This window comes from Lynx canadensis, chromosome B1 (genome assembly GCF_007474595.2).
Source record: "Lynx canadensis isolate LIC74 chromosome B1, mLynCan4.pri.v2, whole genome shotgun sequence".
Classification (NCBI taxonomy): domain Eukaryota; kingdom Metazoa; phylum Chordata; class Mammalia; order Carnivora; family Felidae; genus Lynx; species Lynx canadensis.
The window spans coordinates 148,728,698-148,755,880 of NC_044306.2; the positions used below are offsets into that span (position 1 = coordinate 148,728,698).

General features: G+C 37.3%; 1 protein-coding gene across 3 annotated transcripts in view; it reads right to left on the bottom strand.

Annotated features, from left to right (window-relative positions):
- The window catches only part of MOB1B (MOB kinase activator 1B), a 54,235-nt gene that overhangs the window by 6,551 nt on the left and 20,501 nt on the right, over window positions 1-27,183 (bottom strand). Inside the window, exons 1-5 of one of the 3 annotated variants that reach the window (XM_030313723.2) lie at window positions 21,066-21,125; window positions 15,383-15,549; window positions 11,006-11,099; window positions 4,656-4,789; window positions 1,664-1,827 (exon numbers count right to left, since the gene is read on the bottom strand). In XM_030313723.2, coding sequence (XP_030169583.2) covers window positions 1,664-1,827; window positions 4,656-4,789; window positions 11,006-11,099; window positions 15,383-15,549; window positions 21,066-21,121 — 615 coding nt within the window. In that variant the 5' untranslated portion in view covers window positions 21,122-21,125. Of the gene's footprint in view, window positions 1-1,663; window positions 1,828-4,655; window positions 4,790-11,005; window positions 11,100-15,382; window positions 15,550-21,065; window positions 21,126-27,183 lie in introns of those variants that run through there. The other 2 variants (XM_030313725.2, XM_030313724.1) reach the window with 2 other exon arrangements.

Genomic DNA, 27,183 nt, shown 5'->3' on the forward strand with positions numbered 1-27,183 from the left:
GCTGGAGAATGACCAGAACAGGATTCTCTAAACAGTGAGGTCTAGGGCAGAGGTCCCTCTTACACCAACAAGGGGTGACTGTATACTAATGGAACTACCTTTAAGAAGGTCACAGTGTCTTGAAATACATTTCAATAGGCTCAGATGTGCTTAATGTTAGGTATCAATATTTGCTAGGAGCTGAGAGATAACATTGCATTTTCAGATAAGATCATACAGTAGGATAAAAGTAACCCTTCTGGAGGGAGAATATCCTCTCCTAAATCACTAAAACCTGAACATTAGCAATCCTCTTCTGTCTAAACCAAAGCACAGAAGCAAACTTTGGGATAAGATTTTCTTTTTTTCTATAGGTGTCTGTAGATAGGATACCATGGTAAAGTAATTCCTCTGAGCAACAGTTTTGGCAAGTTATAATCTAAAATGGGTTTATATATGTGAAATTGAGACATGAAATGTGTGCTTTTAGTGTGAGGGGTATATAGAGAGGGAAAATAGACACATTTTTCTTTAGTAGAGATGGGATGAGGGGAGGGCATTTGTGAGTATATGCCCACAGATAAACAAAACTAACACAGATTTAAGACTTGGACTTCTGCCTATCATCTACCCTCTCAACCTCAACCAAAAAGAAGCTCATCAGCTTAACCATTTCCACCTCTTTTTCAGTCCTGCCTATTTGCTGTCTAGTTATTATAGCAGGATGAGAATATCGGACTCCTCTTAGTCTACACCTCTGAGAACTAAAGTGAGAAGGAGGAGGTCAACCAGAGTCAGAGAAAAGACCAATGGACCTCTGGAATAGCAATACTCTTTGGGGCAATTTTTTCCTCTTTTGGACATAATGAATAGTACCTAACTTAAAAATTATTCAGCATGTGGTTTTAAAAAGGAGGAGGAAAAAGATGTTATATACAAAGCCCATTTCCAGGCCAGAATATGCGGAAGGAAGGAAGGAAGGAAGGAAGGAAGGAAGGAAGGAAGGAAGGAAGGAAGGAAAGAAAGAGAAAAAAAGAAAAAGAAAAAGATCCAAGGTAGACAGGAATTGAGAATTGAGGGTTAAGAGGATTAGGAGGAATGCTAAAATGGTAAAGGGGCCAAGTTCATCTGGAGGCCTGCCAATTACCCAGGTTCCTAATTCAGCCGCTCCATTATGGCCTGTTAACTGAAGCAATGTCAAGGCAAGACCTCTGAGATCCATTTTAGACTTGCATGCCACCAACCTGGAGATGAGTGGAATTTAGAAACAAAAGGCCTTATCATCATGGCAAGTAGAGAAGAGCATAAAGACTAGAGAGATATGGCAAATTTTATCCTAAAGGATACCTTTAGTATGGATGCAGTATTCACCTTTGAATTCTACGCATAATGCGCTTTACTGAGCAAAAAAAGCTTCCTGGGGTGCCTGGGTGGCTCAGTTGGTTATCTGCCCAACTTCAGCTCAGGTCATGATCTGACAGTTTGTGAGTTCAAGCCCCAAGTCATGCTCTGTGCTGACAGCTCAGAGCCTGGAGCCTGCTTTGGATTCTGTGTCTCCCTCTCTCTCTGCCCCTCCCCTATTCACACTCTCTCACTCTCTCTCACTCTAAAATAAATAAACATTTAAAAAAAAGGAAGAAAGAAAAGAAAATCAGAACTCTAAAGGTCTCCGAATCCAACTTACCTGGACAAAAAAAATAAAGTGCTTGAAAGAAGTATTGAGATGTGCTTCCTCCTGAAGTTGGATTACAGGATCGAAATGCTGATGATAAATGTGAGCATAAACCCTAAAGAGGCGTTTGAGTATAGTTTTTGCCACAGACATGAAATTCTTCGGGAATGGGACACCTAATAAATAGATAAACAACCCCCTTATTAACAAGAGACAAGAACAAAGCAATATGAGTTTGTCAACAAATGGCAACATAAATTAACAATACAACCCTTTAAAGAAATATTTGTGAATTATTTTACTTAATAATACCCACTGTACTTTTCAGAAGTTCTCAACATATCATGAATGAAATTGAACTTTAAAATTTCCATGGAATAAGAACTAGACTTCAGCATCACCCCTTAATGCTTCTTGTGTGCTTACCACTTTACTAAAATGAAATAAATTTATGCCTAAGATGGTAATGAAGCTAAAACTCACACTTATATCCTTAGATTTCTTAACATCAAGTCTCAATACAAATATGTGCTGAATACAATGTATTAACCATGTTCAGTTTTACCTAAAATGCTTGTTGGGGCGCCTGGGTGGCTCAGTCAGTTAAGTGTCCGGCTTCAGCTCAGGTCATGATCTCACGGTTCGTGAGCTCAAGCCCCACGTCCGGCTCTGTGCTGACAGCTCAGAGCCTAGAGCCTGCTTCAGATTCTGTGTCTCCTCCTCTCTCTGCCCCTCCCCTGATCATGCTCTGTCTCTATCTCTCAAGAATAATAAATAAACTTAAAAAAAAATTAAAAAAAAAATAAAATGCTTGCAACACTTTTTTATATTTTTTTCTATGGAAATTATTTCATTACTACTCCAGGTCTACATTTATTTATTTATTTTTAATGTTTATTTATTTTTGAGACAGACAGAGACAGAGAGAGACAGAGCACAAGTCGGGTAGGGACAGAGAGAGAGGGAGACACAGAGTCCAAAGCAGGTTTCAGGCTCTGAGCTGTCAGCACAGAGCCTGACATGGGGCTCAAACTCACAAACTACGAGATCATGACCTGAGCCAAAGTTGGATGCTTAAACAACTGAGCCACCCACGTGCATTTATTCTGAAATTAGCTACAGTCCCTCTCAATGAGGCTTATTGTTTTATGAATTAGAGCACTTTTACAGCACTAAACAAATACAAAACTAGGAAAATACAAAATTTCATGTCCTTTGTTACACTGGCAAAATGATCCAGTTTGGTAAAACATAAGGCAAATATTAAAACTCCTGGATTCAGTGTCATCACATGACACTCACTTAAAAATATTATAGGTCACAAGGAAACATAAGACAAACCAAAATGAAGGGACACTATAAAATAGTATGCTTATCCTCTTCGAAAACATCAATGTCACGAAGGACCAAAAAGACTGAAGTACACATAGTCCATATTAAAGAAAGCTACAGAAACATGACAAGTGAATGAAAGCAAATGTCAAAGATTTTCTTTTGCTATAAAGGATATTATTGGGGAAATGTGAAAAATCTGAAAAAGATCTGTAAGTTAAACAACAGTATTGTATCATTGTTAAATTCCTGACTTTGATAGTTATACTGTGATTTTCTAAGGAAATGCACACTGAAGTGCATTTGGATAAAGAGGCATTATCACATAACTTACTCTCAAACAGTTCAGGAAAAACAAAATATGTAGTTAGGGGGAAGAGACAGGGAAAAGAGGGGAGGAGAGGGAGGGTGGGAGGGAGGGAGAGAGAAAGTGCACACACAAATATGGTAAGAAGTTGACAACTAAAAAATCTAGAAGAAGAAAAAAAAATCTGAAGAAGGATATACAGGATCCTGTTCTTTGCACAACTGCAAATTTTCTAAAAGTCTGAAATTGAGTCAAAATAAAAAGTTACAAAATATATTATGGGAGATAAAAGATAAGGTGAAGGCACTTAACAAAAATGATTATGATGTATGTAAGGGAGTCCTGAAAAATAGACCTTTTATTACAAAGGCTCCAAGGTAGTTTAAACATTCAATAAATGTGTTTAAAACAATCCATAATAACAGCAACTATTTACATTGTGGTCTCCTCCACCACAAACTCTGAAAGTATAAAATATAGGGGCTCATGGGTGGCTTAGTCGGTTGAGCATCCAGCTTCCACTCAGGTCACAATCTCGCAGTTCTGGGGTTTGTGTCCCGCTGTGTGCTGACAGCTCACAGCCTGGAGCCTACTTTGGATTTTGTGTCTTCCTCTCTCTTTACCCTCCCCTACTTGTGTGCCTCCTCTCTCCCTCCCTCCCTCTCTCTCAGAAATAATAAATGAATGAACTTTAAGAAATAAATAAAAATATAAAATGTAGCCAAAAAGCTGTCCGTTGATAGAACAAATCCTTAATTTTTTCAGAAAACACAAGTTGTAAGAAGTTTGAGAGGGTAAAATCATATGAACTAGCTGGCTATGAACAATTTCCACTTGAAAGGTCAGCCCTGAAGAACAAATAAAAAAAAAAAGCAAATGTCATTCAAGTTGCTAACAGGCCAACCCCTCAAAATCTTCTGGTTTTCTTCTCACCTAGCTTGATTTCATAGTCTGTAAGATTCACACTGTGGTCATAAATTCAAACTCCCTCTTTGCTGAAAATACACTGTAAAACTGAATATAAGTTACATAAACTTCTTCCCTAAACAAGAAATGGATATGACTATGGCAGATGATATTGGCTGCCTACTCAGTATCCAGTCTCTTTTTTCTGTAACACAGGCCAAATTTTGTTACTATCCAAGATATACGGATATTCTCACTGTTTAAAATTACAGGGAGGTTTAACTTAATGTTCATGATAAACTTGGTATGGAAAAGATAAGGCACTTAAATGTGTAAGATTAGAAATATTGTGATAGATATGATAGGCTAGTATGGTTCCTGGAAGAGAGCCAGAAAGTTCCAAAAACATATAAAATTATATAAAGCATAATGGATCCCAATTATACAAAACAATCATACCAATTTTTGATGGAAATAATGTCTCATCATCCAACTGGTCCTGAACCCAAGTCATCAGGTAATCAATATACTTTGGCGCAGAGCACTTAATAGGCTTCTTTATGTTTGTTCCATCTGCCCAGTGATACTCATATCTGTATTGGAAAGATAACAGGTACACAGAATAGAAGAGTATACCTATACAAAAAGCATATATTTTTATATTGTTAAATGTATGTATATCATGAATGTATACAGGACATGTTTTAAACAATCTGCTCCTCCAAATAAAGATCTTTTGCATTTGGCATTTAAATTTAGAGTTTTTAAACTGCTACTGACTGGACTATTTTGGATTTAGCATGATCCAAACTAAGCTGATCCATCAATCTCAACTTTTCTAAGTTTTTCTTTATATACAGCATTTGTATTTTAGAATCATACATTGCCATGGTAGAAAACCTAGCTAACTTTCCACGTCTCCACTTCTGTGATAACCATCTTTAATCTTTATGGTTTTTTTTTTCTTTGAAAAACATTTCTTATGCAGTACAATTATTTTTACTTGTAGTTTTAAATTTAGGGTTAAGGATAGAGAACGGCATGGAAGATGCATGAAGAAGAGAATGATTCAGTATTTGAGTACCTTTGGCTGAAAAGCCAAATTTGCCTTTAAAGAAAAATGGCAACTCAAATAAAGATGCCTATAGGATTTGGGTATTAACAGAACACTATCGTTTGGTATAATCAACATTTAATGTACACCGACCATGTGAGAAATACTGTATCAAGGAATACTGTTCTTGACCAAGGGACACTAAAATGAAAGACACTTTCCATACTGTTATGGAAAATAGACTAGTAGAGGAGATAGGCTCATAAATGAGTAAGTAAAGACAGTATGGCAAGACTGGTAATGGAGTTATACACAAACCCATACCCACATGCAACCACAACCTGATTTTTAAGATAAGGAATAAACACACAGCTGTAACTCCAAAGCATAAAAATCTCCAAACTGAACTATCATTTCATTTTTTTTAGTTTCCAAAAGATTACTTGGCTACCATTTAGCTTCTCTCTTTGAATCAGTTTTGTTTTTCTAACCCTGTTCCAATTTAGACTAACAAAATGACAGGTCAGTGAGTCTAACGAAGGAGGTGAAATAAAATATAATGGGAAATACTACAGAATATTTTAAATAATAAAAATTATCTTGAGATAGGATAAATAAGGAATCTATTTAATTATAGCTACTTACACCTGAACAATAAACTTAAACACAATACACCTGAATAAACATTCTAACAGCATACCTTACTGCCAACCCTGGGCAACAGGGTAGATTATCAAGTCTACTTTGAAGGTCTTCAAGAGGAGATTCTCCAACTTTTGGCATCCTGTTCCACTGCTTAATCACTTCCATAGTCCAGAGATTCTTCCTAATATGAAACTAAAGTCCCGAGGGACACTTAAGCCTATTCTTGTTTGATCCTCTTAGGAGACATAGATCATGAACCACATAACTTTTAGCATCATTACTCTTCACTTAAAGACAGGACTCATCCATGTTTTCTCCCACATGTTAAGAAACCTTAACATTTTTGCCTTTCCTTGCAATCATATTTTTCATTTTATTAGTGATCAGGTGTTCCATATTCATTTTTAAATGCAAAAATAAAAAATGGACACAGTTAACCTAAAAATCATTTTCAATATTCTGAAGTTTTTAAAAACACTTATTTTCAATATCCTAAAGCTTTTTGAAAAATAAAACTATATATTGCTTACACTTCTACAGTTTATAACTATGATTCCTCGATCCATTCTTATTCTTTTTTTTTTTTTTTTTTTTTTTTAATTTTTTTTTCAACGTTTATTTATTTTTTTTTTGGGACAGAGAGAGACAGAGCATGAACGGGGGAGGGGCAGAGAGAGAGGGAGACACAGAATCGGAAACTGGCTCCAGGCTCTGAGCCATCAGCCCAGAGCCCGACGCGGGGCTCGAACTCACGGACCGCGAGATCGTGACCTGGCTGAAGTCGGACGCTTAACCGACTGCGCCACCCAGGCGCCCCCATTCTTATTCTTTTGTCATGTCTATACTTAAGAATGACTTCATCCTGTAATTCTATTTTGCCCACATTGATTTTTTTATTCCACCTCTGACAGACCATTCTCTTTGAAATTTATTTCCATCATCATGGTATAAACTTATCAACTGCAAAAATACTCATCGTTTCTTGGTTAATAATAATAACTGACAAAATTCTCTGAGCCATCACTCAATACCACTTTACAAGGGGCCAGTACTAAGCTACTAACAAATGCCTCTCCTTGGTACAATCCCAAACATCTTCTAGTAAAGATGGCAAAGCATGACGACAAATGCATCTTCTCAGCACTAAAAATGGGCATAAGACTCTCAAAAAAAAAAAAGGGGGAAGGGAGGGAGGGATGGCAGGTGTAAAGAAAGGTCGAAGGAGGGAAGGGAAGAAGGATGGATGAATGGAAAGGAGACAAGGAAGATCATTTTTTGTTTTTCCAGTATCTTTACAGAGATCCTGTGCCTGTTACTTTAGAAAAATTAGATACATTCCTCCTAACCAGCTTACTTAGATAAGGTTTCTGCAGGAAAAGTGATCAGACCAGTATTCTAAGTGGTAGTAATTCTCCCTAGTTCACAGGAACAAGGATATTGGTATAATATCAGAAAACCTCACAATAAAATACTGATCAATTTCAGAGGGGGAAATGACAAATTTGAGGTAAAGAAACCTTGCAAACATTCAGATGATAAAGTAATCAGGGTTAATATCACCAGTGATGGGACAGTTGATATCGTGTGTGCCCTCTGATATGATCCACTGAGAAGAAATTTATCATTTCTATAATGTCCTGCCAAGATAGCAAAGCCTAAATGTGGTCACAAGGAAACATCAGACAGACTGTATCAGGGGTCCCCAAGACCACCCCCATGTTTGACGATTTGCTAAGAGGACTTACAGAACTCAGCACACAGTTGTACTCACAGCTATGATCTATTACAGTGAAAGAACACAAACCAAAATCAACAAAAAGAAAAAGCAAACAGGGCAAAGTCCAGAAGAAACCAGGCACAAGTTTCCAAGAGTCTTTTCCCAGTGGACTCACAAGGGCCACACTTAATTCCCCCAAGACTGAGCTATGATAACACATGTTAAATACGATCTACCAGGTAAGCTCATTAGTGACTCACTGTCCAGATTTTTTATTGAGAAATGGTCAAGATGCACCCTCTGCATGGCACATATTAAAATTCTAAACTCCCAGAAGGAAAGCATAAGCCATACTGTTTGTACAAACAGTTTAGGCAAGTCAGCCTGTTTTAACAAATAGGGAGGTGGGAACCCTTTCAAAATCCCAGGTTCTCAGATGCTATCCAAGGATCAATTGTGTAAACAGGCCTTTCGAGGGGTAACAGTCAGGCCTGCTATGTTAAGTCTTTTCTGTATAAAGAAAAGAAATACTGGAAAAGACTGAGGAACTGTTCCAAATTGAAGGTACCTGAAAAGATAAGTCAAATAAATGCCATACATATTCCTAGGTAGAATCTTGGACCAGAAAGGGAAAATTGAGCAGTAATGAAATGTGAACAGTGTCTATGGACTGGAGGAAGTGATGTGGAGGGTTTGTATGCTGGTTATACAGAAGACTAACTTTGTTTTTGGCAAATACACAGTTGAATATGAAGGGGTAAAGATGCATTAATGTCTATAACTTGCTCGAAAGGTTCAGAAAAAATTGTTAATGAGTACATATACAGAGTAGGTGATGAAACAAATGCAGTAAAATGTTAATAATTAGGGAATCTGTGTGAAAAAGATACGGAGGGGCCTCTGGGTGGCTCAGTCGGTTAAGCATCCAACTTTGGCTCAGGTCATGATCTCACGGTTCATGAGTTCAATCCCCACGTCGGGCTCTGCTGACAGCTCAGAGCCTGGAGCCTGCTTCAGATTCTGTCTCTGTGTCTCTCTGACCCTCCCCCGCTTGCACACTGTCTCTCTCTCTCTCTCTCTCAAAAATAAACATTAATAATTAAAAAAAAAAAGATATGGGAGTTCCTTGTGTTCTGGCACCTTTTCTGTACACTTAAAATTATTGAAGTTTCAAGGTTTGAAATAGTCTGAAAATAAGTTCTTTTCAAAAAAAATTACCTTAAGAGATATTTAAATCATATTCTTTTGAACAACTCTGATGATGGCAAACTGTCAGTTTTTCTTTAAAAGATTCGGGAAATAGCTAAGCTCATTTGAAATTAATTTGAAGAATAAGGGTAGACAACTCCAAGTAATAATCTGCTCAGTATGTGAATTTGGTCAAAAAATAAAAGTATGACTATGAAGTACTAAAACTGAATCTCTTGGGTAGTAAGTAATCTGACTGACACTGTAGTTTAAAAGTTACCAAAATTAGGGGTGCCTGGGTGGCTCAGTCAGTTAAGTGTCAGACTCTTGATTTGGGCTCAGGTCATGATCTCAGGGTTGGTGGGATTGAGCCCTGCATAAGGCTCAGCGCTGTTAGCACAAAATCTGCTTCAGATGCTCTCCCTCTCTGTCTGCTCCTCCCCTGCTTGTGCTCTCAGTCTCTCTCTCTCTCTCCCTCTCAAAAATAAACAAACATGAGAAAAATTTATAAAAATAAATACATAAAAGTTATCAAAAATATTCTAAAATAAGTGATGAGCAATCTAAGGTCGCTACTTAAAATGATAATACCCCTAAGCACTAGTAAGTTTGGGCAATGTCGTTTTGTTTTTGGTGTGAAGCATATACTTCACAAAAAGTCAGCATTAAAAATAAAACTTCTTACAAGATTTCAGAAAGGAGGGAATTGCAGAGAAAAATTTTGGCAGCTGTTTTTCTACTGGAGCCATTTGTTGATGTGGATGGGAAGGAGGAAGCAAAGAATTGGAGAAAGAGAGGAGAGACAGCATGAGCTAAGGAGCAGCAGAGAGAGATGGAGACAGAGGATTGCTGACAGTAGCAAGCCCGATGTGAGGCTCTAACTCATGAACCTCAAGATCATGACCTGAAGAGAAGTCAGACAACTGATTCAGCCACCCAGGCACCCCAATACTGCTACGTGATTTTTTTCAGTATAAAATTTCACTTGGTCAGCATACTACAATAAAATGTGTTTCACTGTTTAAAAAAAAAAAAAAAATAATAAAAAAAAAATAAAAATAAAACTTCTCTCTTTATGTCTCATAAGTACCAATTAATCTTTCTTAAAGTTATAAAATGACACAATGTAGCAATTGAGAGTACAGGCACTGGGGTGGCTGGGTGGCTCAGCCCATTAAGCGTCTGACTTTGGCTTCGGTCATGATCTCACAGTTCATGAGTTCAAGCCCCACGTCAGGTTCTGTGCTGACAGCCTGGATCCTGCTTCGGATTCTGCACCTCCCCTGCTCATGCTCTGTCCCTCTCTCTATCTCCCAAAAATAAATAAAATGTTAAAAAAAAAAAAAAATTAAAAAAAAAAAAAAAGAGTACAGGCACTAGACTCAAAGAGACCTGTATTTTAAATCTGGTTCTGCCTGCTTCTAGATAATAGGACCTTGAACATCTTACTTAACCTTTCTCAGACTCCATTTCTTTTCTTACCTCATAGGGTTGTATGAAGTAAAAGATAAAATGCATGAAAGGCTTGACATTTTAGGTAGCACTAAATAAATGGTAGCAGCCATTGTTATCATCAGCCATAGTAGTAATAAAGGCCAGTTTCAAGAATCTATCGATCCAAGCAAACATTTATCAAGTGCTAACCAGGTGGCAAGCACTGTTCTTGCACCAAAAAGGATTTAAACAAAGAAGGAATCTAATAGGTTAAATAAGACATGTATAAACAGTGCAAGAAAGAAATATAATCACAAAGACAAAAAGGTTAAATAGATCAGATCTAGTCTGAAAAAATCAAAAGGTTTAGAAGCAATTGATGTGAGCCTTGCAGATGGGTAGGATTTTTTAAAAATATTGCCAGATGATTAGAGGGAGATGGGAAGAGAAGAAAAATATCCAAGAGAATAATGGAGTAAGCAAGTTTTCAGAGTGTATGCAATGGAAGGAACAGCAAGGCATTGCCAGTAATCTAGTTTGGATAGACCAGAGAAGATTCATAAGCAAACAGAGAAAAGGTTGGAAGGAGGATTATACAGGGAGAGCCAGAAAACTCAGGCTAAGAAATCTGGACTAAATGTATCAGTCATTGGCGAATCGTGCTACATTGGTGAAGGAGATGCTACACAAAGAAATTATATGTTCAGAAGCTTTCTTTCTATCTAAGAACTTTTAAGTAAAAATGAGAAGTGATTATGAACCATGTCTTACTTTGGGCCAGCTGACATCACCGGACAACTTTCCTCTGTACAGAAATCTGTGATTGTTCCATAAAGCATATTAATCTGATTGAAGAAATCCACAGCTGCAAAGCAAATACCAGTTATAAGTAAAAAATTAAATTTTAATTTTACTCAAGCAGAATCCTAGATTTATCAGTGTCCTTTTCTCCACAAAGAACAGGTGAAAAGCATACAAAGAAATCACAATACTTGGTTACACTGAAATTAGGGGTTTCTGTTTGTTAAGTGGCTCCCTTAAGCAGATAAAATAGCAAAGCAGAGAGTGGGAGAAATTCTTTGCAACACATATAACCAACAAAAATCTTGTATTCAGAATATATAAAGAACTCCTATGAATCAAAAAGAAAACAACAACCCAGTAGAAAAATGTGAGACAATTTTGAACCCCAACCGTTAACAAAAGAAGCTTCCAGATGGTCAAAAAGCACATGAAAAGAGAGTGGCGATCATGGAATTGCAAATTTAAATGATAGTGGGATGCCGGTCCATAGCCATCAAAAAAGTTAAAATGTATTTGAAAATGCAAAGAGCTATGAATATCCAACACATTCTTAAGTTAGAACAAGATGAACATCAAAATTTGTAAAGCACAATGGATAAAATAGTGCGGTCTTAGTAGACCAATGGAACAGAATGGGAAACAGAATGGAGACCAGAATGGAGACCAGAAACAGACAAGAAACAGCAAGCACAGAAGCATGTTACTTTTAGGTGTACAATATAATGATTCAACAATTCTACACATTAGTCAGTGCTAATCACAATAAGTGTACTCTTAATCTGCTTCACCTATTTCACCCATTCCCCCCCATTCACTTACACAAATATTTCTTCTTTTTTTTAATGTTTATTTATTTTTGGAGGGGAGGGGCAGGGAGAGAGGGAGAACAGAATCCCCAACAGGCTGTCTTCTGAGCTGTCAGCACAGAGCCCCACACAGAGCTTGAACTCACGAACCTGGAGATCATGACTTGAGCCAAAGTCGGACGCTTAACCAACTGAGCCACCCAGGTGCCCTCACAAAGATATTTCTTAAGAAGAGCACAAAAAGCACTTATCATAAAGGAACAGTTTTCTATGTTTCATTGGGACTTATTCCTGGGTTTGCAATATTTTTGATGCTATTTATAATTTTTATATTGACTCTAGTAACAATCTTATTAAGTTTACCTATTGGTAATAATAATATTGGTGCAGTAATAATCCTAATATTTCGATTTTTCAACATTCATTCATATTGACTATGAATGAATATGTTTTCCTCCAAGTGATATTAAGAAAGCAATCCCATGTAGGAGCACCTGGGTGGCTTAGTCAGCTAAGCATCTCACTCTTGATTTTAGCTCAAGTCATGATGTAGATCAAGCCCCATGGTGGGCGCTCCCCACCCCCTCCCCCCACTGCTAAGCATGGAGACTGCTTGGCACTCTGTCCCTCCCTCACCCTCTGCCTCTCCCTCACTTGCAGTCTCTCTCTCTCTCTCTCAAAAAAAAAAAATAATAATAATAATAAAATTAATAATAATAAAGTAAAATAAATTAAAAATAAAAATTAATAAAATACTTTTAAAATCCCATTTATAATTGCACCAAAAATAATAAGACATTGAGGAATAAACCTAACCAAAGAAGTGAAAGATGTGTACTCTGAAAACTATAAAACATTTATGAAAGAAATTGAAGATGACACAAAGAAACAGAAAGACATTTCATGCTCATGTATTAGAAGAACAAATACTGTTAAAATGTCTATACTACCTAAAGCAAACTACAGATTTAATGCCATCTCTATTTAGTACTTTTCACAAAACTAGAACAAATAATCCTAAAATTTGTATGGAACTACAAAAGACCCCAGATAGCTAAAGCAACCTTGAAAAAGAAAAGCAAAGATGGAGGCATCACAATTCCCAACTTCAAATTATATTGCAAAGCTGTAGTGATCAAAACAGTATGGTACTGGCACAAGAGAGTCACATACATCAATGTGATCAACAGAACAGAGAACCCAGAAATAAACCCACACTTATATGGTCAATTAATCTATGACAAAGGAGGCAAGAATATACAATGGGGAAAGGACAACCTCTTCAACAAATGGTGCTGGGAAAATAGAACTGGACCACCTTCTTTCATCATACACAAAAGAAACTCAAAATGGATTAAAGACCTAAATGTGAGACCTGAAACCATAAAAATCCTAGAAGAGAGCACAAGCAGTAATGTCACTGGCCATAGCAACATTTTTCTAAATATGTCTCCTGGGGCAAGGGAGATAAAAGCAAAAATAAACTGCAGAGACTACATTAAAAAAAACAGCTTCTACACAGGAAAGGAAACAGCCAACAAAACTAAAAGGCAACCTATGGAATGGGGGAAATATTTGCAAATTACATATCCAATATGGGGTTAGTATCCAAAATACATAAAGAACTACAAACTCAACACACAAAAAACAAATAATCAAATTAAAAAATGGGCAGAAGACATGAACAGACATTTCTCCAAAGAAGACATACAGATGGCCAACAGACACATGAAACAATGTTCATCATCACTTACCATCAGGGAAATGCAAATGAAAACTACAATGAGATATCATCTCACATCTGCCAGAATGGCTAAAATCAACAACACAAGAAACAACAGGTTGGTGAGGACATGGAGAAAAAGGAACCCTCATACACTATTAGTGGGAATGCAAACTGGTTTAGCCACTGTGGAAGATAGTACGGAGATTCCTCAAAAAATTCAAAACAAAATTACCACACGATGCAGTAATTCCACTACTAGGTATTTACACAAAGAATACAAAAACACTAATTCAAAAAGATATGTGCACCTCTATGTTTATTGCAACATTATTTACAATAGCCAAAATATGGAAGCAACCCAAGTGTCCGTCCATAGATGAATGGATAAAGAAGATATGGTGTTTGTGTGTGTGTGTGTATAGACACACACACACACACACACACACACACATATATGGAGAGAGAGAGAGAGAGAGAGAGGGAGAGAGAGAGGGAGAGAGAGAGGGAGAGGGAGAATGGAATATTACTCGGCCATAAAGAAGAATGAAATCTTGCCATCTGCAACAACATGAATGGATGCAGAGAATATAATGCTAAGCTAAATAAGCCAAAGAAAGACAAATACCACATGGTTTCATTCATATGTAGAATTTTTAATTTATTTTTTCTTTTAGTAATCTCTATATGCAACATGGGGCTTGAACTCACAACCCCGAAAAAAAGAGTCACACACTCCACTGACTGAGCCAGCCTGGTGCCCTCCTATGTGGAATTTAAGAAACTAAACAAAAAAGGGAAGACAAAGGGAAAAGGCAAGGGAAAGGGAAAGAAAAAAGAAAAGAGACGAACCGAAAACAGACTCTTAACTGTAGAGAACAAACTAGCGGTTGCCAGAGGGGAGGTGGGGCAGGGAGCAGATGGTGAAAGAGGTGAAGGGGGTTAAAGAGTAGTACACTTATACTGATGAACATTGAGTAATGTACAGAATTGGTGAAAACACGCTATTGTTTACACCTGAAACTAATATAACACTGTAGGTTAACTACACTGGTTTTAAAATTTTTTAAAAGGTCTACTCCAAAAAAAGAGTATCTGATAAACATATTTTACTAATTTCATAAGATCATTATTGAATTTCCTTTAAAAAAAAAGGCATAGATAAGTAACTGAGTGTACTACTGAGAGAGGCAATTTAGCATAGTGATTAAAGTGTAGTCTCTACTTGTGATGAGCACCGGGTGATGGATGGAAGTGTTGCATTACCATATGGTATACCTGAAACTAATGTAATACTATATGTTAACTAGAATTAAAAGAAAACCTTAAAAAAAAAAAATGTAGTCTCTAAAACTCTAAAGCTCTATATTTGAGCCTAGGTTCTATCATTTGATAACTATACGACTTAGGCAAATTACTAATCTTTCTGTCTTACCTTCCTTATCTATATTAAACTGAAATAATAGTACCTACATCATGATGCTATAAAGATGAAATAAAAATAATCCATGTAGAAAGGATAACAGAGGGTAAGACATAGAATTAGTGTTCCATAAACATTAATTGCTGTTATTATTATTTTTTTCCACTGAAGATGGTAAATCTGTGCTTTGTATTACATTATAACAGGAGACAAAAATTTCATAGAACTCCATATTCACAAATAAAATAACACAAAGGCTAAAGTGGATTGAGGTATCACTATTCTGTGACATTAAGTTGTTAACTAGAACCTAGAACAGACAGCATTCCAACACTAACCTATAATGAGGCTACTAACCTAATTTAGAGCTTACTGAGAAACAGGCTACTTACTGTTCACTGCAACCCATTCATTTAGATCTTCCCCCTCAGGAAGCATGACCGCCATCCGGAGATTACCACTACCAAGTGTGGCTTCTGCGTGCTTTAAGAGCTCATACTGGTGAGAACCCTCTGGAATGTTCTTCTTTGGTTTAAATGTTTTAGAGGAGCGGCTACCACTGTGAATAGAAAAGAAAAGAAGAACCTCAATACTTAAGGCACAACTTTCAACAGAGTTGCCTATACTGTATTACTGAATAAAATAACATTGAGGTGATCCTAATGTCTACAAATAAACAGCCCTAAATTGTACTGGCTACGTTAAATCCCAGTGCAATAATGGTGGTGACTACTATGTTTGATACCCCAAACTCCTACAAATCTTCCCTACATTCCTACTGCAACTCCCAAGGAGAAAGATAATTTTTAGCTATAACTAATCCAGTGTTTCACAATAAATTAGATTCAGGATTATAGGTTGTAATCTATAAAAACAAAATAGTACTTCTATAATCATTTTTGGTCATTTTATTCCTTTTCACCCCTATTCTAAGTCCCTCATTTTACTACAAGTAATTTATTTCCTTCATTAAAGATAGTTTTATGTCAATAAAACACAAAAATCCCAGAGTGAGAATGAGAAGATACATGTTCTGCCCAGTTATAGGAAACATCAGCAATCTTAACCCAGAATTCCACATATGCAGATAAGTAGCTAGACATTAATATGGTTGGCTTCTCAAATTTCTCAGTTCGTGTGGATACATGCACACACACATTTTTTAAACGGATCAAATGAAACTAGTATTAGAAATGTTTTTAAGAGTTTTTAAGAGATGGATTCTTCTGTTAACACTATCAAATTTTTATCAAACTGTATTATATCCCGGTAATTCCTTCTCAATACTTCCCTTCTCTTCATATAGAAAGGAACAGTTAAGAAGGAATTAGAACAAGGAGAGGCTGGGTATGTGCGAACTCTAAAGTTTCATGTTACTAAATTCATACCACCAAAAACATTCAGTGAACATATGAATATGGAAAGGGAATTCCAAGAACAGACAGTTACACTTTGCAAGCTCTCCATAGCTTTTCACTCATTACCTCCTTCTCCCATGCTTAGCCCCATGATCTCTCCTGTTTTCGCCAAGATAAAGGGTAGTTCTCAGTGCTGGTCACATATTATAATTACCTCAGGAGCTTTCAAAAAGTACTGAGGATCCTGAGATAAACTAAGAACCCAGTATCAAATTCAACCCAAATATGGAATTCAAATGACAGGTATTTTTCATTCTAAGGCAATGGAATTGTTGTTTAAACCGAAGTCTCTGTTCAGATGTTTAATTAGAGTACACTGATGTTCTTCATATTATTGCCCCCTCCCTCTGCCAGGTATCTCTACTCAACAGCCAAGGTAACTCTAAAAGCACTGATCAGACATTACTCCTCTGCTTAAAACCACCCAGTGGGTTTCCAGTGCCCCAAAGTAAATCCAAATATCAAATATTAAGACAGAGGCCCTGGGGGTGCCCGGGTGGCTTAGTCAGTTGAGTGTCCGACTTCAGCTCAGGTCATGATCTTGCTGTCCATGAGTTTGAGCCCCGCATCGGGCACTGTGCTGACGGCCTGGAGTCTGCTTCAGATTCTGTCTCCCTCTCTCTCTCTGCCCCTTCCCCGCTCATGCTCTGTCTCTTTCTCTCTGTCAAAAATAAATAAACATTTTTTAAAAAGTTAAAAAAAAAAAAAAAAAAAGACAAGAGGCCCTGGACCGAAACCCTTCTTCAGTTTAATCACAGAATGCATTAAACACCAAATCCTCTCCCAGCATCTCTAAAATATAAAAACATAAAGATCATTATGCCTACACCAAACTTGAGACTTACTTTATTTTCCTGCTCTTCTCACCCTTTGTTTATCAAAATTTAGTGTGAGAAACAAACCTCACCAACATTTTCTACAAAGACATTTTACTGATTTATGTGTGATTAATGACAAAAATAGCTCTCCTATGACTAATCTGGTGCATGTCTTCAGGCAGGGTGTTAAAGTTAAATACACTCTCTTTAATTAGCCACTGTTCCAGTTAATGCAGCAACTGAGGACGTGACAAGCTGTTCTGAAAAGCGCTGGAGGAACACATGAGGATTATTAAGGACATCAGTTGTGCCTGCACTCAGAGGAGGGTCAGAGCCTCACCTGCCCCCCAAAACCATCTACTTGTTGACCCACTCTGCCATGAAGTCTTAGGCTTCCAAATGTTTTCTTGATTGATACTCCACCCAGAATTGGTCTTCCACAAAACTAAGTAAATCTACCTCATAAGACTTTAGTCTTGAGTAGAAAGAAAAAAAAAAATCTGAGCTCGATTTTGTGAAGGCCAGCTATGTTATCTTAGGCAAATACCCCAACTTTCTTGAGCCTATTCTTTCTTAAGCAGTGAAAGCCTAATTAAAATAACAAAACACCATCACTGTCTAGATCTTAGATCTGCTGCAAAATGAGAAAAGTAATATATGTGAAATAAAGTTTGGTTAAAACTGTAAAGTGCTATGCAAATGTTAGTTTTTTCATTGTCCTTCCTGTTCCCGAACCAGAATGAGAGAGTCACAAAGCAAAGGGTAGCACAATATCCAAAGCAGTATTCAAGCACCACTCCCACCCTCTTCTTCTAAGACTGGATGGGGGGGCGGGGGGAGGGCGGCTTGGAATATAACCCTACTTCAGAAACAAATGCTTTTACACATCAAGTTTATGAAAGAATTTTTTTTTTAATCCTGTTTTATTTTTTGGTGCTAGTCCCATATGAAGGTTCGGGTGATCTAATGCTAATCATGGAAATCAAGAAAACAAGGTTCTATTCCTCATTTTGCCACTTTCTTTTTATGTTACTTAGGAAACCACAAATTATCATCTGGGCTTCAATTTATTTGGTTTTTTGAAAGTCTGGAAAATAACTTTTTACAAAAAGGTATAATTTAAGAGATGAGATAATGTTTATAAAGTGATCTTAGTTCCCTGTAGACTACTGACTTCCTTCTCTGTTCCTCATTTCCATGTACACTTAAACTTCAAAAATGTTTTCAAGTTCTCTAGTTTTCTTTCTCTCTGACCCTTCTGCTTTATTCAGGCAGTATAACCTAACCATTTCAATACTCTATATTTTTTATATATTCTTTTTAAAAACCATATTTAGGGGGTGCCTGGGTGGCTCAGTCGGTTAAGCATACTACTTTGGCTCAGGTCATGATCTCACAATTTGTGGGTTTGAGCCCTGTGTCGGGCTCTGTGCTGACAGCTCAGAGCCTGGAGCCTGCTTCGGACTCTGCCTCCCTCTGTCTCACTGCCTCTCCCCTGCTTGTGCTCTTTCTCTTTAAAATAAATAAACATTAAAAAAAAAAGAAGAACTCAGCTTTGTCCTTTATTTTTTTTAAATTTAAGTTTATTTATTTTGAGAGACAGAGCATGGAAGTGGGGTAGGGGCAGAGAGAGAGGAGAGAGAATCCCAAGCAGGCTCCGCACTGTAGGCACAGAGCCCAATGTGGGGCTCGACCTTGTGAACCGAGAGATCTTGACCTGAGCTGAAACCAACAGTCGGACGCTTCACCGACTAAGCCACCAAGGCACCCCCTTAACTTTGTCCTTTAAAAAATAAAAAAAAAACATATTCAGCTTTGGTATGCCTGGGTGGCTCTGTCAGTGAAGCATCTGACTCTTGACTTCGGCACAGGTCATGATCCCAGGGTCGTGTTATTGAGCCCTGTGTCAGGCTCTGTGCTGAGCATGGAGCCTGCTTAAGATTCTCTGTCTATCCGCCCCCCTCCCTCACTCAGGTGCTCTCTCTCTCCAAAAAAAAAATTATTAAAAAATAAATTAAAAAAAAAAGCATATTCAGCTTTTTCAACAGCTACCTGAAACTTCCTCTAGTATCCACCATACCCTGGAAGGGGGGGTCAGTACTAGTCCTCATTCCTAGGTCAAAAGATCAACTGACAGAGTCCTCAAGTTCAAAAGCACAAAGAGGAAAGCATATATGCAAAAGTCCTCATCAGTGACTACAAAGCTCTTATAATAACAATGTATGCCCAAATGCATATATGTCACATGGCATTTTAAGATATTTGGTGAAAATATTCAAAGACATTTTCAATAACAGAAAGTATGTTGCCCTCCCAACCCACCCTCCTCAGAAGAAATCTGCTTATCTGAAGAATCTCAGAACTAAGATCATATATATCCTTCCAAATAGTCTATGCCTATACAAGCATAAAAATGCTTGGACCTGTTTTTTTGTTTTGTTTTGTTTTGTTTTGTTTTGTTTTTACACAATTGTTGCATGCTATAGTATACTAAATAATGTTTTTCACTTAATATCCAGGAGATGATTGTATATTAAGGCAGAAGCAGATCTAATTTATTCTTTTTAAGACTGAATAGTACTTCCTTATACAAATGTATAATACACACACACACACACACACACATATATATATATATATATAAGTTTATTTATTTATTTTGTGAGAGTGAGAGAGAGAGAGCAGGAGAGGGGCAGAGAGAGAGAGAGAGAGAGAGAGAGAGAGTCCCAAGCAGGCTCTGCATTATCAGTGCAGAACCCAACATGGGGCTCAAACCCATGAACTGCAAGATCACCACCTGAGCTGAAATCAAGAGTTGGATGCTCAACAGACTGAGCCACCCAGGCGCCCCAATGTCTAACATATTTTAATCAGTCACTTCATGATAAACATTTAGGTTGTTTCCAGTCACTTGTTACTATAAACAACGCTACAGTAAGTAACCTTGTGCACATGTATATATGAAAAATAAATTGCTAAAGTAAAACTGCTGTGAAGGACACGCACATTTTTTAATTTTACATAAGCCTATTTTTCTCCCCAAATAAGTCGTACCCTTTTACAATCTCATTAACAATGTATGAAAATAGCTAACACAGTATCATAACTTTAAGAGAATTTGGAGCTTTCTGATTAGACAGTGAATGACACATTATATATAAGGATGTTACATTGATAAATCATGGCATTACCCAGGGGTCTTTTCTTTCCAAATAAACAACCAAGATTCAGGATTGTTTCTCCTAGTCAGTCCTCTTATTCACATCTGAAGGCCGATCAGTTTCTACAGCAAGACAGGATGGTTTGACAAATAACGGAGTCCTAAAGGAAAACCCTGAACCCACATCTCTTACAATTGGTAATCCAATTTGATCTACCATTTGTAAATTTCAACAGCATTATTTATTTGCTCTTTGAGAACCTGAAAAATAGATTAGCCCCCATAGTGACACTAGGTTAACTTCCATAAGCCATTTCTCACCATCTCAACACTCACATTTATCATTACCCTTATTTTAACCCTTTATTGTCCAATCCAACTATCAATGAAGTTGATACTTCCCAAGTTGAACAGGAGAATCTTAAGGCTATAGGAATTGGGGAAGGGAGAGATATATAGAAAACTCAAAACAGGGGAACCAGTAAGAGTTAGAAGAATAGATGTCCGTATATTTTGATACCCAAGAACATGCCAATTATCTTGAACAAGTTATTTGACATTACCAAGCTTCAGCTTCCTCATCTATAAAATGGGAAAAATAATATCCACCTTACTACTGAACCCTGTGGTAAGACCTCCACTAATATTAGTTCTCTTTGCTTCACCTCTAGGTACCAACCTGTCATTCACATCAGTAGCTCCTTCCATAGGTCTAAGTCCAATACTAAAGATCATGTACTTGATAAATATTTTTTTTTCAACGTTTATTTATTTTTGGGACAGAGAGAGACAGAGCATGAACGGGGGAGGGGCAGAGAGAGAGGGAGACACAGAATCGGAAATAGGCTCCAGGCTCTGAGCCATCAGCCCAGAGCCTGACGCGGGGCTCGAACTCACGGACTGTGAGATCGTGACCTGGCTGAAGTCGGACGCTTAACCGACTGCGCCACCCAGGCGCCCCTTGATAAATATTTCTTAATTGACAGTTCCAGTGAACTTCAGGCTGAGAACTCCTACATCAGGATAGTAATGATGATTAATATTAACTAACATTTACTGCAGGCTTTGTGCTGAGAAGGATTTTACATGCAGTATCTCATTTAATCCTCTTAACTATGATGTATATGCTATTATTTTCTTTATTTTATGGGTAACAAAACTGAGGTTTAAAGAACTTAAGTATTTGCTTAAGATTATAAGAGTGGTAAATAAAGGAGCCAGAATTTAAATCTAGGATTGAAATCTTGAAAGCTCATTCTTTTACCCACTACTGAAGACTGCATGATGCTTACTTACCTTTACCTTCCATCCAATTATTTCTAATAATTTTCTTCCTATATCACCACAGTTTAATCAAGTCACTTATGAAAAAACACAAGACTAATTCATAGTGACAGTTATCAGTTAGGCACATTTTTTTTTTAACGTTTATTTATTTTTGAGACAGAGAGAGACAGAGCATGAACGGGGGAGGGGCAAAGAGAGAAGGAGACACAGAATCTGAAACAGGCTCCAGGCTCCGAGCTGTCAGCACAGAGCCCGACGCGGGGCTCGAACTCACGGACCGCGAGATCATGACTTGAGCTGAACTCGGACGCTTAACCGACTGAGCCACCCAGGCGCCCCAGTTAGGTACATTTTTAAAACAATCTTCAAACTACCTAATTCTATCTCCTCTCCTCATACCTCTACTAATTTATATGACTACTTAGCACTGCCATTAAGGAAAAACAAAATCCCGCCAGAGAACAATTTCCTCCAAAAGGGTGCCAAACATACTAATGTTTTCAGAAAGGCAGATATGCACCAGCAAAAAAATGTTAGAAATTGCCAAAATCAAGTACAACATGTTCTAAAAACAATAAAGCTAAAGACTCTAAGCTAAAAACATTGAGTATCAAAAAGACTACCTTCAATTCAAGGAAGTTAGCAATCTGAACAGACATACCTACTTACATTTCTGCCTAACATTCCTTTTAAGCCACTATTATGGGTGGTGCTACTGCTACTATCATCAATGACAGAGTAACAAGTTCCTTAACACCGCTGGAAAGCAAGAAAAAAGGCTATCAGCAGGCCAGAAATTGAGGAATTCTGGGAAGATTAAAAAGTTGATGAGAATACACCTAAAACTAGAAGGATATTATATGTCAATTATACTTCAATAAAAAAATAGATTTTAAAAAAAGTTGATGAGATACAGGGACAAAGTCTAAAAAAACCTAGTTTAGAACATATGCACTGATAAATGAGTGAATCTTGATAATACTATGCTAAGTGAAAAAAACCCAGACACAAAATATGTTGTATCACATATTGTATAATCCCATTTATACAAAACGTTAGAACAGGCAAGTCCATAGAGACAGAAAATAGGGGCTGTAAAGGGAGAAATGGAAGAGTGTCTACTAATGACACTTAAAGATGAGTTTTATGGTGTGTAAATTATAGTTCCGTGTTTTACATTTTTTAAAGAAAAATCTTTACTATTAAAAAATAATTCTCCTCACCACCTCAATAAATCAGTTTCTTCCATCCATTTATCCAGTCTTGCATTCTGCATTCCAAGTAACATACTCTGACCACCACTTATGTTCTAAGAAGCACTGTTCTAAGCTGAGACACAACACTGAGCAAGAATCCCTACTCTCCTGGTGGGGATGGGAGGAAGAAGATTCCAATATTTATAGGAAGAACCAACAGACTCACTACTGGATTTCATGATTTGTGGACAGTGGTGAAGAATCAAGGAGGATTCCTAGATTTTTAGTCTCAAGTAGATAGAAGATGGGCCACTTATGGAGATAGGCTTTGGAAGATGGGTTTAGGACATATTAACTTGAGATATCTATCAGACATCCAAATGGATATGTTAGGTAGGCAGTTGTATTTACAAGACTTAGGCTCAGAGGAAAGATCAGACTGAAGGTAACTTAATAATTTCAGTATCTTCACTGGTTAGCACAGGGCCAAAAGAGGCACTAGTATATTATTAAATGCATATTTTATAAGTTAAGAAAAGTCCTATAGTAGTAAAGAAAATTGTTCAAGATTTAGCCTAGGGCTTCCCAGACATCTGTAGTCATGGAAACTTTTCTTCCAAATTTTAACATCTTGCTCTTTAACACATTATTAGGGAATATTGTACTCGCATATTAAACTGCTAACTGGGTTGCCTCTCAATGTGAAGCAGGTTCACAACTCTTCAACTTTATAAAGTATAACTTAGTGACTTCATATAAGAACAAGTAGAGGGTTGGGCAATTCACTATTTAATACCCTATAAAATTTTATAATCTAATCCTTGGAAAATAATAAAGCACTTCACACACAAAGGCCAATTAGTTTCTACATCTGTGAAGTGATCTGAGGCATTATCTCAGCTACAGGCAAAGACACTAAAGTTTAATAGCTCATCTCCGATCACCCTCTGAGCTTTTGAGTCGTATATAGGCTGCAGTTTCCTTTCCCCAGCACTAAATTCATTACCCCAGTCAGTAAATGGGTAGTGAAACCACAAGAGACTTTAGGAAGTGCCCAGAGTCAAATGTCTGGGTGATTTCTATGCAATAGCAGTGACTCCATTTTCAGAACCCTATACAATGTGCTGCAGTGTTAAAAAGAAGACTCCAAAACTTGCATGTGTAGAACTCAGAATGAACATCGATCTAGCAAATGAGTTGGCAGTAATTCCAAATAACACCGGTATTTCAACCAAAGGTATCTAGGGAGCTTAAACATCATTTCTTTTAGAAAATTTTTCCTAAACTCTCAGGAAAAACTGTCCATTCTCTCTTGTGTCTCACTGTAGCTTAATGCTCCTGCAACACCTTATGTGTGTATTTTTGTGTTTATTCTCTTTTAGATAGTATACTGGAGACGATATCATCAGTTATGTAGAACCATTATGACAATTAAATGAGTGAATACATTTAAAGCACCTTAGTTTTAAGGTAGCTTTACACAGCAAATGCACAACACAGGAACTAACAGCTTTAAAATGTTCAATGAGGGGCGCCTGGGTAGCTCAGTTGATGGAGCAGATGACTCTTGATTTCAGCTCAGGTCATGATCGTGCTGAGTGTGATCCTGCTTAAGAGTCTCTCTCTCTCTCCCTCTGCCCCTCTCCCCAGCTCAGGCATATGCACACACTCTCTCTCTCCTCTCAAAAAAATAAAAAATAATAAAATAATAAAATGTCCAGTGAATGAATGACTACATGTAAATGCATATTTACATGCAGGTATATGTGTAAGTAAAACACCAATCCTTACTTTATCCCTTAGTCCATTCAGGCTGCTATAACAAAAGACTGAGTGGCTTATAATCAATAAAAGTTTAGTTCTCAGGTTCGGAGGCTGAAAGTTCAACAACAGAGTGACAGCATTGTCAGGTACTGGTGAAGGCCCTCTTCTAAGCTGGTGCCTCCCACTTCTCACTGCATCTTCTTATGGTGGAAGGGGCTACGGAGCTCTGTGGGGTCTTTTTTTATAAGGGCACTAACCCCAATCACCTTCTAATCACCTCCAAAAGGCCTCACCTCCTAACACCATCGTATTGGGCATTAGGAGTTCAACACATAAATTTGGGGGAACACATTCAGGCCATAGCAATTCTACCGCCACACGTATACTAATCCACAAAGAGTCAGCTTAAAACACTACCTCTCATGCTTATTTGTTTACATTTTTCTTTCTCACACTTGATTACATAAATGGGAGTTATGAATCATGTTTTAGTCACCCTTGAATCCCAAGCACCTAACACAGAACCTGGGATACAACAGATTCCTAACAAATGTTTACTTAACATTAAATAATAATGTTGAAGGGGGAGAAAAGCTTGTTCTTATTGCAAAGAGCAGTTGTTACCAATATTAAAAAAAAAAAAAAGGATCCATCATCTTTATTTGGCACACCAAATCTGAAAGATTTTAACTGCAGCAAGAGAAGCAGCAGATGGATTGGGGATAGTTCCTAATCCTGATAACCAAAATTTCATTTTCAATCTTGGGCCCTTTGCAGTTCTACCCTACTTAAACCTTGGTTTAAAAACTGGTCAGTCAGGGGCATCTGGATGGCTCAGTTGGTTAAGCATTTGACTTCAGCTCAGGTAACGATTTCGAGTTTTGTTAGTTCAAGCCCTGTGTTGGGCTCTGCGCTGACAGCTCAGAGCCTGGGGCCTCCTTTGGATTCTGTGCCTCCCTCTCTCTCTCTGCCCCTTCCCCTCTTTGTGAGTTCACTCGCTCTCTCTCAAAAATAAATAAACGTTAAAAAAAAAAGAAAAAAAGAAACTGGTCAATCTGGGGCACCTGGGTGGCCCAGTCAGTTGAGCATTCAACTCTTGATTTCAGCTCAGGTCATGATCACGGTTGTGGGATCTAGCCCTGCACTGGGCTCGGGCTCTGCACTGACAGCACAGAGCCTGCTTGGGATTCTCTCTCTCAACCCCTCCAACTCATGCTCTCTCTCAACATAAATAAATAAACATAAAAAAAAAGTAATAAAAAATAAACTGTCAAGACATCTCAGCAATTCTAAGCAAGCTTACTCCTCCCAGTGGGGGGAGAGGAGGCAAGAGGTTGTTTTTATACTTTTTTTATTACTGAAATATAATTGACATACAATGTTATGTTAGGTTCAAGTGTAGAACATATTGATTCAACAATTCTATATGTTACTCAATGTTCACCACAAAAGGGGTAGTCACCATCTGTCACCATACATTACAAAATTATTGACTATATTTTCTATGGTGTACTTTTCATCTCTGGAACTTATTTTATATATATTTAATAACTAAGAAAGTTTCCATATCCTCCCATTGCTTAAACTAATTTAATCATACTTTAAAAGCTAAAATGCAAAATAAATAAATAAATAATAAATAAATAAAAGCTCATATGCATTTACTTGTGGTAATAGGATTACTTTTTTCTTTTTTTCCAAAGCAAAGCAGCAGAATTACTCTGGGATTTAATCCAAAATAGCAACCCACTATAAAGGATTCAATAAAGAATAAAGTCTGCAGTCTTGGCACCAATGGAACAATTTTTTTTTTTTTTTAAGTAGGCTCCACGCCCAACATTGGGCTCAAACACACAACCCTGAGGTCAAGAGTCACCTGCTCTACCGACTGAGTCACCCAGGTGCCCCTTGGAACAATCTTTGTATCAGATACAGATCTCAAGGTAACAATAGGGCAAAGATTCACCTACTATTCTTATAGTCTATCATTCGCCTACAAATACAGAGCAGTAAAGCAAGAGGTATACAATGCAATCAATGACATCGTTTTGTGGTCTAAATGCTGGGAAATTAAATTCTTATGACAAAGCCAACTTGACTAGGAAAAAAAATATGAAATTAAATCAGATACAGCCTACTCCTCCTTATCTCATATACTTTTAACTGAACTTTCTTTTTTCACCGATGTCTAGTCATCCTTAAAGAATTAATCCAGGTATCCTCTTCCTCAGGAGGTTTCTCTGATAACCTAGACTGTGTTAAGGAAGCCTTCTCTGTGTTCACATAGGACACTATCAAGTGTCTCTATTTTACAATGTACCATGAGTTTCTCAAAGGTATGAACTATTTCTAAGTCAGCACTACATCTCCAGAATCTAGCAGAAGGCATAGGTTGTAACAGATCTTTAATAAACGTTTTGTTGAGCTAAACTGATAAAAGATTCCAGATCAAAAATGGTAAAGTAAAGCAAGTATTTTGGCATAATCTGCTGAACTCATATCCTGGGCTTACAAAAATAGGTTCAATCATAACGGACATAAGCAGCATAG